General features: G+C 44.7%; 1 protein-coding gene across 3 annotated transcripts; it reads left to right on the top strand.

The window, feature by feature from the left end:
• Nucleotides 1-28: 28 nt before the first annotated feature.
• LYRM1 (LYR motif containing 1) lies at nucleotides 29-10,382 on the top strand. 3 transcript variants are annotated; one of them, XM_069029397.1, is made up of 4 exons: nucleotides 29-77; nucleotides 7,792-7,950; nucleotides 8,938-9,030; nucleotides 10,049-10,382. In XM_069029397.1, the coding sequence occupies exons 2-4, from the start codon at nucleotides 7,792-7,794 to the stop codon at nucleotides 10,163-10,165; spliced, it is 369 nt and encodes a 122-aa protein (XP_068885498.1). In that variant the 5' UTR covers nucleotides 29-77; the 3' UTR covers nucleotides 10,166-10,382. The 3 variants fall into 3 exon arrangements, with proteins under 3 accessions (XP_068885498.1, XP_068885496.1, XP_068885497.1); XM_069029395.1 differs by having other exon boundaries at nucleotides 65-167; XM_069029396.1 differs by lacking the exon at nucleotides 29-77 and adding an exon at nucleotides 5,937-6,707.
• Nucleotides 10,383-11,459: the final 1,077 nt, after the last annotated feature.

The raw sequence follows: 11,459 nt of genomic DNA, 5'->3' as shown, positions 1-11,459 counted from the left end.
GGCGGACGCGCCGTGACGTACCGTGACGTACCGTGACGTACCGTGACGGGGGCGGGGCGCGCGACGCCGCACGCACGGTAAGGGCAGGGAAGGCGGCGGCTCGCGCCTCCCGCGCCCACCGGAGCGGGGGCACCGGCGGGGCGGGGCCGCGGCCCGACTGCACCAAGGTAAACCGGGGAGGGGGGCAAGGCGGGCGTACACGCGGGGAGGGCGGAGGGAGGGGAGAGGCCGGAGGCGCTCGCGGTGGGCCGACCCCCCTCTGCTTCGCTCGTTGGTTCCGCCCGGCTGCGGGGGCAGGGCCGCCCCGGCCGCCAGGGGGCGTAAGGGCACCTGTGCCGGCAGCGCCTTCTCGTGGCTGCGCGGGTCCAGCCCGTGGCGGGGCGGCAGCGCCCTCTTGGCAGCGGCGGCGGCCGTGGGGGCCGCGGGACGGGCAGCGCTCGGTGCCCACAGCGCTCAGTGCCCACAGCGCTCGGTGCCCACAGCGCTCGGTGCCCACAGGGCTCAGTGACCCACAGCGCTCGGTGCCCACAGCGCTCGGTGCCCACAGCGCTCGGTGCCCACAGGGCTCAGTGACCCACAGCGCTCAGTGCCCCACAGCGCTCAGTGACCCACAGCGCTCAGTGCCCACAGCGCTCAGTGACCCACAGCGCTCAGTGACCCACAGCGCTCAGTGCCCACAGCGCTCGGTGCCCACAGCGCTCAGTGACCCACAGCGCTCAGTGACCCACAGCACTCAGTGCCCACAGCGCTCGGTGCCCACAGCGCTCGGTGACCCACAGCGCTCGGTGCCCACAGCGCTCGGTGACCCACAGCGCTCGGTGCCCACAGCGCTCAGTGACCCACAGCACTCAGTGCCCACAGCGCTCGGTGCCCACAGCGCTCAGTGACCCACAGCGCTCGGTGCCCACAGCGCTCAGTGACCCACAGCCCGCAATGCCCACAGCCCGCAGTGACCCACAGCGCTCAGTGCCCACAGCGCTCAGTGACCCACAGCGCTCAGTGACCCACAGCGCTCGGTGCCCACAGCTCTCAGTGCCCACAGCGTTCAGTGACCCACAGCGCTCAGTGCCCCACAGCGTTCAGTGACCCACAGCGCCCAGTGACCCACAGCACTCAGTGACCCACAGCCCTCAGTGACCCACAGCCCACAGTGACCCACAGCACTCAGTGACCCACAGCCCTCAGTGACCCACAGCCCTCAGTGACCCACAGCCCACAGTGACCCACAGCCCTCAGTGACCCACAGCCCACAGTGACCCACAGCGCTCAGTGCCCACAGCCCACAGTGCCCACAGGAGGAGAAGGCAGCGTCTTAGGCTGTGCCAAGGGAGGTTTAGATTGGACATTAGGAAGAACTTCACCGAAAAGGGGATCAGACATGGGAATGGGCTGCCCAGTTTGGTGGTGGAGTCACCATCCCTGGAGGTGTTTAAGGAAAGACTGGACGTGGCACGCAGTGCCATGGTCTGGTTGACAAGGCGGTGCTTGGTGTCAGATTGGACTCGATGGGCTCAAAGGTCTTTCCCAACTCGCCTGGTTCTGTGTCCCATAGCCCTTCATCCCACAGCCCTGCTGTGGTTCTCAAATAGCAACTAAAAATCATGTCTATCAATGAGTTTCATTGAGTGACCCTCAGAATGAAGTTAGAAAAGGGTCAGGGAAGTCAGAGTGGATTTTGTCTCTGCTACCATTAATATTTATACCTGTTCTTAAGCTTGGGAGTGTTTCCAATGCTGGGAAATATTTCTATTCATGCATTCAGTTGCATTTGGCTAGAAGCCAAGGTATGAATAAGGTGCATAAATCTATACTGGAGCTTGTGTCCATGTTGTTATATTTCTGTATGCTTCTATATTATATAAGCAAGGCCATCCAAGGATAGCTGAGAATTCATTTTCTCTGCTAAATTTCTTGCACTGCATTAAAATCTTTCTCTGCTTGTAAGTAACAGAGAACTAAACACACAGGAGGAGAAAATGGTATGAAAGCATAAACAACAGAGTTGTTGACAAGACTAGAGACAAGTTCATATTGCTTTAGATTTTACCTGGACACTGTGTGCTTTTCATGAGAAAACAAAGAAATAAGTAAAGCAGTTTTTTTGTTTGTTTCCCTTCTCCCTTCCCACAGTCTAAGTCAGCATTTCTGTTCTTGCTGAGGCTCCTGTAGCACAGGAGACACTCCCAGAGCAAGTCTGTGTGTCCTGCTAAAATCAGATAATGTCTCGACCACCTCAGACCAAGAGAATGAAAACTCAGTGATCAAAAGGAACTAGTTAAGGGTTTCCACTTGCATTTATTCAAGTGAAAAGAATGTTGTAGAATCCTAATTTTGTGCAAATTGGCTTATTTGAACTGACATAGGAAACAGTGATAAAATCCATGTCCTTGCTTTTACTATTTAATTATATTCTCTTTGCATGCAGTTTGCTTTTTCTGATCAAAAGACTGGTCCATATGCAAGAGCAAGCTTAAAAGAGATCCAAGTTCAGTCAGAAATCTGAGGCACAGATAGAACAGCAGAGTTCCCATCCCAGTTGATGAACAATGTGAGTGCAATGACTTAGGGAGTCTGGTTCAGAGGTGTAGATCAGGGTTTCAGATCACTTCAGTTTGCCAGCAGAAAGACACTGGCATGACAAAATTCTAAACCCTGTGAAAGTCACTCTGCTTTCAGATACTATTACTGAATATCTTGATTCAGTAGCTTCATCCTTTTTCCCCAAATCTGTATATATTTATGATTGCAGCTTGTAGATGGAAACAGTGAGAAATAAATTTTTGAGTCAAATTGATGGGAATGTCTGGAAGTTTACAGGCTTGTGTCACTGGTAGAAATGAGGATGTAACACCATCATGGAAAAATTCATGATCTTTCATTCTAGTCATTTTTCACCATGTGGAGATGGAATACTTTAGCTGTGATCGATGCTTTGCTATGATTTGGTTTTTTCTGAATCTTAAAAAAAAGTTATGAATGTTCCATCAAGAATGAAAATCAAATTAAGTTTTCACTTTGCCAGGTACATAAGGCAGCCACGTGTGGTCAGCATTTGCAGGGTGCTGTCACAGGCCGCTGAGTCACTGATTTGAGTAAAAGAAGACAAAATTACTTTTGTGGAAAATAGATTTTGAAACTTAATATTGCTGGAAGGCATGTGACCTACCCAGCTATCACAGGAATCTGTGACCCCTTCTCTGCCCCCTGTGCCACAGAACTCATTGTCTCAGTTGTTGTCCGTCAAGGAAATGACAGCCCAAATCCACTGCTGACTTAGGAACCACAGACTCATTTTGGCAGACTTGCATGAAAGGTGAATATGGATTACTGACCTCTTGTTGCTGTGGAGAGCTCTGAAAGGAATGATTGATTATCTGCTGCATTAGCAGCAGGAGAGTGACTGCAGGTCACTTTTTAGCTAAGTGGCATCATTTAGCTCTTTAAAAACCCCCAGATATGTGAACTTTTCTGCATCTATTTAAATAAACATTAGCCAAAGAGTGCATTTGAAAATAGCAGCTATGGGTTGGGATACAGGCTGGATTGTCTTATGGGCACACAGTATGGAACATGGTGGTGTTCCCTACTACAGTGTTGATACACCATGGTCTTGAACGACATAATTTACTTCCATAGCAGAGATGTGACCACAGCTTAATTTGGAAGGCAGTCAGCCCAGCAGTTTGTCACTGTGTCTTTAGACTCCTTACCACTAGCAAACCAGCTGTCAAATACAAGTTGTATTGCTCCTAAAGAAAACATTTTACATCTGAGAAGTTCAAAGCTGCCTTTTCAAATTACTTCATGCAGGGTTTTGTTCCCCACCTCCCCTGAGCAAATCCAGTTTCAGCACCAGCACTAGGTGTGTAGTACTAACGTGTGCCCCAGTTAGCTGGGATCTGAAAGAAGAGATCAATTGTTTTAAAATATCCTTTTTTTTTCCATGGGCTCTTCCTTTCACCCTTTATTTTCTAAAACTCTCTATGTACTCACTGCTGGCAGATTTTATGCTTAAAGTGAGTGGCTAATGCTTGACTTGAGAAGAAAGGATGAAATAAAATAGGCTTACAGCTTCAGCAAAGGAGCTGGGCAGAGGAGGAGTGCTGGACATGCGTTCCCAGCCAAGCATCCCTCTCTGGAAAGCACCTGTGATTTAGCTGCTCCTGGATCTGCAGTCAGTCTTGGTGCAGCCTGACTTCTGTCCGAGCTGTGCTTTGACACTGCACTGTTGGGGTCATTGTATAGTGCAGTTGGCAGATTCCTTTTATTATTTTTATATGAACTTTTAATTTAAATTCTAGACAAGCCTGCAAATAGTAAAATAAGACTGCTGTTTCATTGATCATTCAGATTATTGAACTTTTGGGTAAACCATCTAAAAATCCAAAGGAATGTTTATTTGTTTCCTGAAAGAAAAACTTCCTGCGTTTTATAGTCTAAGGGACTATTTGTTTTAATTAACAGTGAAAAAAGTTTGCATCTTCACCCTGCAGTAAGTCATTAACTGCTCAAATCTCCTTCGGAGTTTGGAGGCAATGGGATGTTTCGGGTGCTGGATGTGCTCGTGGGTAGGAGGGGTTTCGTGGAGACCGAGGGAGCGTTCCCAGCCTGCGCCGCCGGGCTGTGCCCCAGCCTCCAGCTGGGCTTGTTGGGAGGCAGCGCTTGGCTTCCCTCCACAGCCCCGGTTCCGACACTGGGCTCCAAACGGCGGTCCCGCTTTTCCCCACTGACTCGGCTCTGCGGACACACCTACCTTTGACCTCTCCTGGTTTGCTTTGTGGCAGTAAACACCCGAAATTTGCTCAGCTAATACAATAGCCGTGTACTTTTTGACAGAAACGCCTGTGGTTAACCTCTGTGGGCTGCATTCTGCACTAAAATGAAGGGTGGTAGAAGTTAAACAATGGGTGTGACTACCACAAGATGGGTGTTAGTGGGAAAGTGGTGTAACATCCACTTAGCATTCCAGAGATGTGAAATATAATTATGATTTAAATGCCAAAGATGTAAGTTGCAAGATGAGTAACTACAAGGACATGAAAGCCTCCCTTATCTTCCTTTCTATCCCACTCAGAATCATTTTGCACACCCACAAAACTAATACAAGTAGTGTCACTTGATGAAATTACACCTGATACATGACTTGTACCATCACTTACATTTCTGTCAGTGTGGGCTCTGTTTATACCAAAGGAAAAATTCCAATCTCATTTACAACATTTTAAGTTGGAAGTAATTCTGCTCTCAGTGGAATTACTCCCTATTTATACTCCCACTCAGATCAGAATCTGACCCAGGCTTTGAATTCTGTCTTATTTGCTCTCAGCCTTTCCTGTCATTGACAGAGGTCCTTGATCTGTAAAGGGCTCCTCATACCTTCATTTATGTATCTTTGCAGAAATGGCTTATGAGCAGGTCTGTAATGTTAAGAATTGTTGACTAAATGAGCCCTGGGAACAGCTGGTTGCCGAGTATACAGGAATAGCTGCTTCATGTCTTTTACATCATCCAGCATATGTGGGAAGGAGAGCAAGAATGCAGAAGTGCAGCCCATGCCTAGATGGGGGGCTACACAGTTCTGTAGCAATTCCAGCATGGAGAAGTTAAAGAACAAAAGAGTAAGTTGTAGGGGGGGAAGTGGAAGCAACTAGTGGGGGAAATAATTGTTGGTTCTAAACTTTTCAATAAAATCTTTATATTGGTATGTTTAAAATCCAAGGGCAGCAGGTGTAGTCAGCTCTGAACAGAGGGCATGTGCTGTCCCAAGTTGTTACCTTAGTAATTGTCTGATGCATATCAGAATTGAAATCTGTATTTTAAACATTTAAACATACCCCGGCATTGTTCCTTTTATTTTCTTTATAGATTACATTAAAACCTAAGCTGTTACCAGCTTCTCAGAGGTGACACCTTCAGATCAAAACAGAGGGGTGAGGCCAGGATTTGGGACTCAGCTCGGTTCTAGGTTAACGCTTGTAACTGAACTGTTTCTTTTCTGTACAAAATATGCACCTAGCAGGGGGACACAGTGATTTTTCAGATACATGTTCATCTGTGCCTTCGTGTCTGACTGATTTCATTGCCTGAAATGGAGCTCTAGAGTGGATAAAGCAAAGCACTTACTCCAAAGTGTTTGATGAGCTGAGACTACCTCGTTACATTATTGTGGAATTTATTTCCTAGAAATACCATAAACATTTACTAGAAGTACTTTCTGCTGTGTAGGAAGAATAATTTCCTATCTGGGGGAAAAATACATGATTGGTTAAACATGTTAAAATACAAACAGCAAAACAAAAATGTTCTCTCTTAAGAATCAGAGGAAAACAGAGTTCTTGAAACCATGAAGGGTCTTTAGATCACAGCAACAGTTAAAGCTAGGATTTCTAATGAAAAAGAACCATGAGCCAAATCCTGTGTTCAGGTTAGTATCTGTCATTCTAGCTTTGGTGAGGGAAAGAGGATGTGAGTGTCTGGAGCCACAGGAGGCCTGTTCTGGCCACTGTACTGGAGGCAGCAGCTCGAGAACAGTACAGCCTGAGAAGCCTTTGGCTCAAGCCCCTCTTGTACAACCCAGAATCCAGGAATTGCCACAGACTGCAGGGATTTGAGCCATAGCACGCTGCCAAACTTCCCACGATGTTTGGGTGCTGCATTAGGAAGCAGCTTTTCCTCGTGGCCAGAAGAGCGCTCCCTCCAGAGGGAAGGTGAGGCTGTCTGAATTACTCTGCTCCAAACTGTCCATTCCCAGCACACGGGTCTGATTTCAGGGTAGATTCACCCACAGTAATTAGAGCTCCAGGCTGGCAGATGGATCCTGATAGTCAGATAATGTCCTGTCCCTGACACTTGTTCCTCATTGCATCCATGTTCTTACTTGGCAGTGCTGCTGCACCTTCCTTTGGGACAGTAAGGTACCTTTGACAGCTGCAGTGCCCCTTCTGTTAATTTAATTCATGGCAGAAATGTTGTTATCCAGAAGTGGATTTGTCTCAGGGATATTTGTGGTCTGTCATGAAATAGTGTAACCACTTATATGATAAAATACTCATTTACATAAAACAAGAATAAATTTCATTCTTTCTTCTGACAAATAGTCTTATCATACCTGGAGGCTGATTCAGTAGGCTCAGCAGGTACACAACTCTCTGAAAATAAAGACATTCAGAACTTTTCTAAATCCACAGTTAGTCTGCCTCTCCTGAGTGCTTAGATAAAATAGCTTTCATCACCTTTTCATCACATCAGACTCCAGCTGAATCATTACTGCCTACTGTCATGGTATCACAAATAAGCTTCTCAGCCCCTGAAGCCTATACAAGTTTTCAGCAATGTTGTGGTGGTTTTATCATGTATTTCATTCACAGATTTGCAAAGATAGGGTCAGCATTGGTACAACAATGTCTCAGGAAGGGGGATGCATAGAGTTTTGGTGACTTGCCCAATGTCTGTTGCAAAACATGAGTGAAACAGAACCCAGGCATTCTTGTAGCAGCCTTGATTCATCGAAGCACTAAACCAAGTGCTTAACTTTAAGCAAGAGCTGAAGTTGTTTGAATGGAGACAGATTTAAGTATCTGTATAAATACTTTGCTGGACTGAGTCTTCAGCTTTCAACAGCTAATTATTGTTTACAGCTATTTCAGGGTTTTTTCATATAGCTCAGCATATCTTTGGATGGCGGAAATATTTTTAAACTAATTTAATGGTGTGAAAAAATGTCCTGCTTGCTGGCCTTTTGGCATCTCAGATGTTCTTGCATATGTTGGGGGGTTTGTCTTGTCTTTATAGATGACACCAGCAACTCGACAAGAAGTTCTTGGCCTTTACCGCAAGGTTTTGCAAATAGCCAAAACCTGGCAGTCGGCATCAGGACAGATAGAGGAAACCATGAGAGAGAAAGAGTACATTAGAAATGAAGCCAGAACATTATTCCGAAAAAACAAAAATGTGAGTGTCCTCATGGTTTTGAATTTCCGAATGACTCTTCTCTTGCTCTTAGCACTCTGTGGTTGGATGTTAAGATAGGAATATAAGGCTTGAATTCCCAAAATTTCATTCACCTTAAATGCTGGCATATTTGGGTTACAGTTTAAATTTCATCCCTGAGAAAACTCAAACCATTTCAGCTCTTCATTAACTACTGTAGAAGTCTAAAAGGTCTTTTTTCAGTAAAAAAGTGCCAAGAAAAAATGAAATTCCAAAGATACTGCCTGTGTAATTGAAGCAGCTTTTGATCTTTACAAAGTTAGCTAAGTGTATCATTACCCATGCAATGGCAAACAGAGCTCAGCAGCTTCTTTTTTTCTTCTCAAAGCAGCAATTACTGGCACTTCTTTTAAAAGAAGCACTTTAATTTTTTTCTTAAGGAAGAAATTTCAAACCCTGGTAATCAAAGGCCCTTCTTGTAATTCAAGATCACAACACTTATTTATATCCCATACTGGTCTGGGACTAAATTGAAGTAATGCAAAATCAAAAAATGAATTTAAGTCATAATTCACACCCCATTTCTGACTTCAGAGGGAGTTTCTGGATAGGATGATAACAGAATGTGCACCAAGCAGTGTCTTTCCTTTCTCCTCTAGTGACCTTGCAGAGTGACAAATCAGCGAGTGTGGTTTTTTCATAGTTGTAGTAGTAGTTTACATGTGTATTGTCTTTTTACAGAGAAAATACCATGTTTGGGTAAAAACCTCCATCTTTAGCCTCAGTCCTGACAACTTCTGGGCCTTAACATTCAGCACCATCAAGCCCAGAACTGTTGAGTCAAGGAAATATCAATGTTACCTTTTATGGATGTGAAAAATAGAATCATTGTATCCTTGGCATTGCCAAAATAAGCTAAGGAAAGCCACGTGCTGTGCATCATTTACACTTGAGCTTCCAATTGCTAATTACTGTACTTGTATAAAACGCTTGTTTGTATGATCATAGGTAACAGATCCAAAGCTGATTAAGCAGTGCATGGAAGAATGTGAGGCAAGAATAGAAATTGGACTTCACTATAACATCCCCTACCCGAGACCTGTGAGTATAAATACAAAGTCTTCACTGATACCCACTGAGCTTTCCCTGTACAACAAAACCATCAGTTTACATCACTCTCACTGCACTGCATTTTTAGATGAGTTGGCATTTAAATAAAGCAGAGCCAAATGTACATTGAGATGTTCTCTATCTTTCACTGTAAATTGGAGGATTTCTTCTCAAAACAAGGAGTCAAAGCCTAAGTGGAGTTTCATGAGCTAAATTCCCAAGGCCTCTGAATATTTAGCCAGTCTTCTCTGACCAATGAATATAGAAATCTCTACTGCTGCTTTAGTCAGTGCTTGTACTACTATTTGCACCTAAACACCCATCTTGCAGGATGACAGCCTCAGCAACAGTAACACCTGACTGCCACCACCTACATTTTTCAGTCATTTAGGGGGGTTACAGCTGCATGATTCCCACGAACAGTCTTATGAAATATAAAGACTTTGTCAATCAAAGAAAGAGTCTGTCACCTATTGCTCCTTCTGCTTATGGAGTCAATGACATTGATTGTGCATTTTAATGTGCCATATATATAATCATGAGAGTAAGAAGGCAGGCTTTCAATGCATACAGTTTGGGGTTATTTTGTGACTTGTTAAGTAGGTATGAATAAATCACATAGTGATTCAAGACATCTACTCAAGAATTTTTAGGGTTTCTAGTTCTTACTCTTCTGGAACGTTGTCAGCAAACCTATTTCATTAAGTATCATTGCAGTCTGATATCAAACTGCAAAACAAAGTTACTAAGGCCTAGCATATCTAGGATTTTATTAAGGCCTAAAATGTATAGGATTTTAATAAACACAAAAATTAGGGCCTGAAAGTTACACCACTAATCACTCCTCAGAGAGTGCTCCTCCTAGAAATCTAAAAACCCAGCTTGAGACAATAGAGTTACCCTCTCCAAAGTGTGAAGAAACTATTTAAAACTCAGTGAAACTTAGTTTGTATACATGCTGCCTTTTTCTTCCCAATATGCACCTAACTGGTGGGATTTTCTTTTCCAGATCCATCTGCCTCCTATGGGCCTTGCCCATAAACAAGGCCGTACATTGCGACACCAGGAAAAGTTAAGGAAGATTTCTAAGCCAATATACCTGAAATCCCATGATGAAGTTTCATAACCCACCCTTTAAACTGTGATGTGTAATCACATCCTTTAAGCTGTGAACTGCAATCCAGGTGATTTGTGTGCACGACTGTGAATGGTGTGGTCACTTGCTCACACATTTCCTGAGGCCAAAAAGCCAACTGATCCATTATGTATGATGGATAAGGTTGCTCTAGTATTTATTACACTTCAACCACTGACTTGTCAATAAAAGTAACACTTTTTAAGGAGTGAGGTGTGATACAAAGATTACTTTGACATTAGGACAAACTGCAGCAGGATTTCAAACTCTGTTCATCTGTAGCAGCGTTCTCTGGTGGTTTGAGGATTCTGTGAGCTCAATTGTGACTCAAGACAGTGCCTTGTGTAAGGTCAGCCAAAATCAAGGCAGTCTGGGAGAGTCAAGCAGACACAGTTCCTCCAGAGCTTCTGAATGCCAGTGGGAATACAGTCACTGCACCATGCAGCTGCTCTCCTTCCTCTCTGGTCCCTGCTCTGCCTGCTGTCCCTGGAGGAAAGTTCCCGTGTCATAGTACCCTTATGGGGAAGTTTTGTTTCCAAATGGACAGTAGCAAAGAGAAAGCAGAAGTGCCACTACTCCTTCTCCTTTTTGCAAACTGCAGAGGAGTGGCCTAGAGCCTCTATGTCAGCATTTTTCCCCCTTCCTTTGGAGAGGGTGTGGATGTGAAATGCAAAGTTTGGAATGCCATTACACAACTCTGAGTGAAACATTCCAGTGTTGGCTTCCTCAGGTTCCCATGTATGGACTGGTTGAAAACTCTCGCTTCAGGGTATCACTATGGGAACAAGCTTAGGATGCTTTGGTGTCCTCACTGTGTGTTTTCACATGGTCAGCTTTGCAGCATAATCAGCACACTGGCTTTCTCAACAATTATTTTAATTTTAGTGTTAGGTTTTAACTCTTACATTATGGACAGAACCCCAACTTTAGTAAAAGAAAGTATCTACAAGTCTCCTAAGTTTGAGGGGTATTTCTCTTTCACAGGTGCCTCATGAATGGAAGTAAAGTGAAATTAATTTTCCTTTCATGGGCTACCAGTTGTTTTGGCTCCCTTTCAGTCCTTTGATTTTACCGGGCTGTTGACACGTTCTCTTCAGGGAAGTTAGGGGAGCCCTTCATCCTTCAGGCTGGAAGTACCAGTGAGACCAAGCTTGGACAAGAGCCACACTGTACTGGACACTACCTAAGCAGAGTCCTCAGCACTTTAAGGACAACCTACTCCAGCCTGACAATAATAGTGGCAAAAGAAGGCAAATTTGAAACAGGCATTTGTGTATAATTTCCT

This window comes from Aphelocoma coerulescens, chromosome 14 (assembly GCF_041296385.1).
Source record: "Aphelocoma coerulescens isolate FSJ_1873_10779 chromosome 14, UR_Acoe_1.0, whole genome shotgun sequence".
Lineage (NCBI taxonomy): Eukaryota > Metazoa > Chordata > Aves > Passeriformes > Corvidae > Aphelocoma > Aphelocoma coerulescens.
Note: the sequence above shows the minus strand (reverse complement) of the source record. Positions and strands in the feature narration are given on the sequence as shown.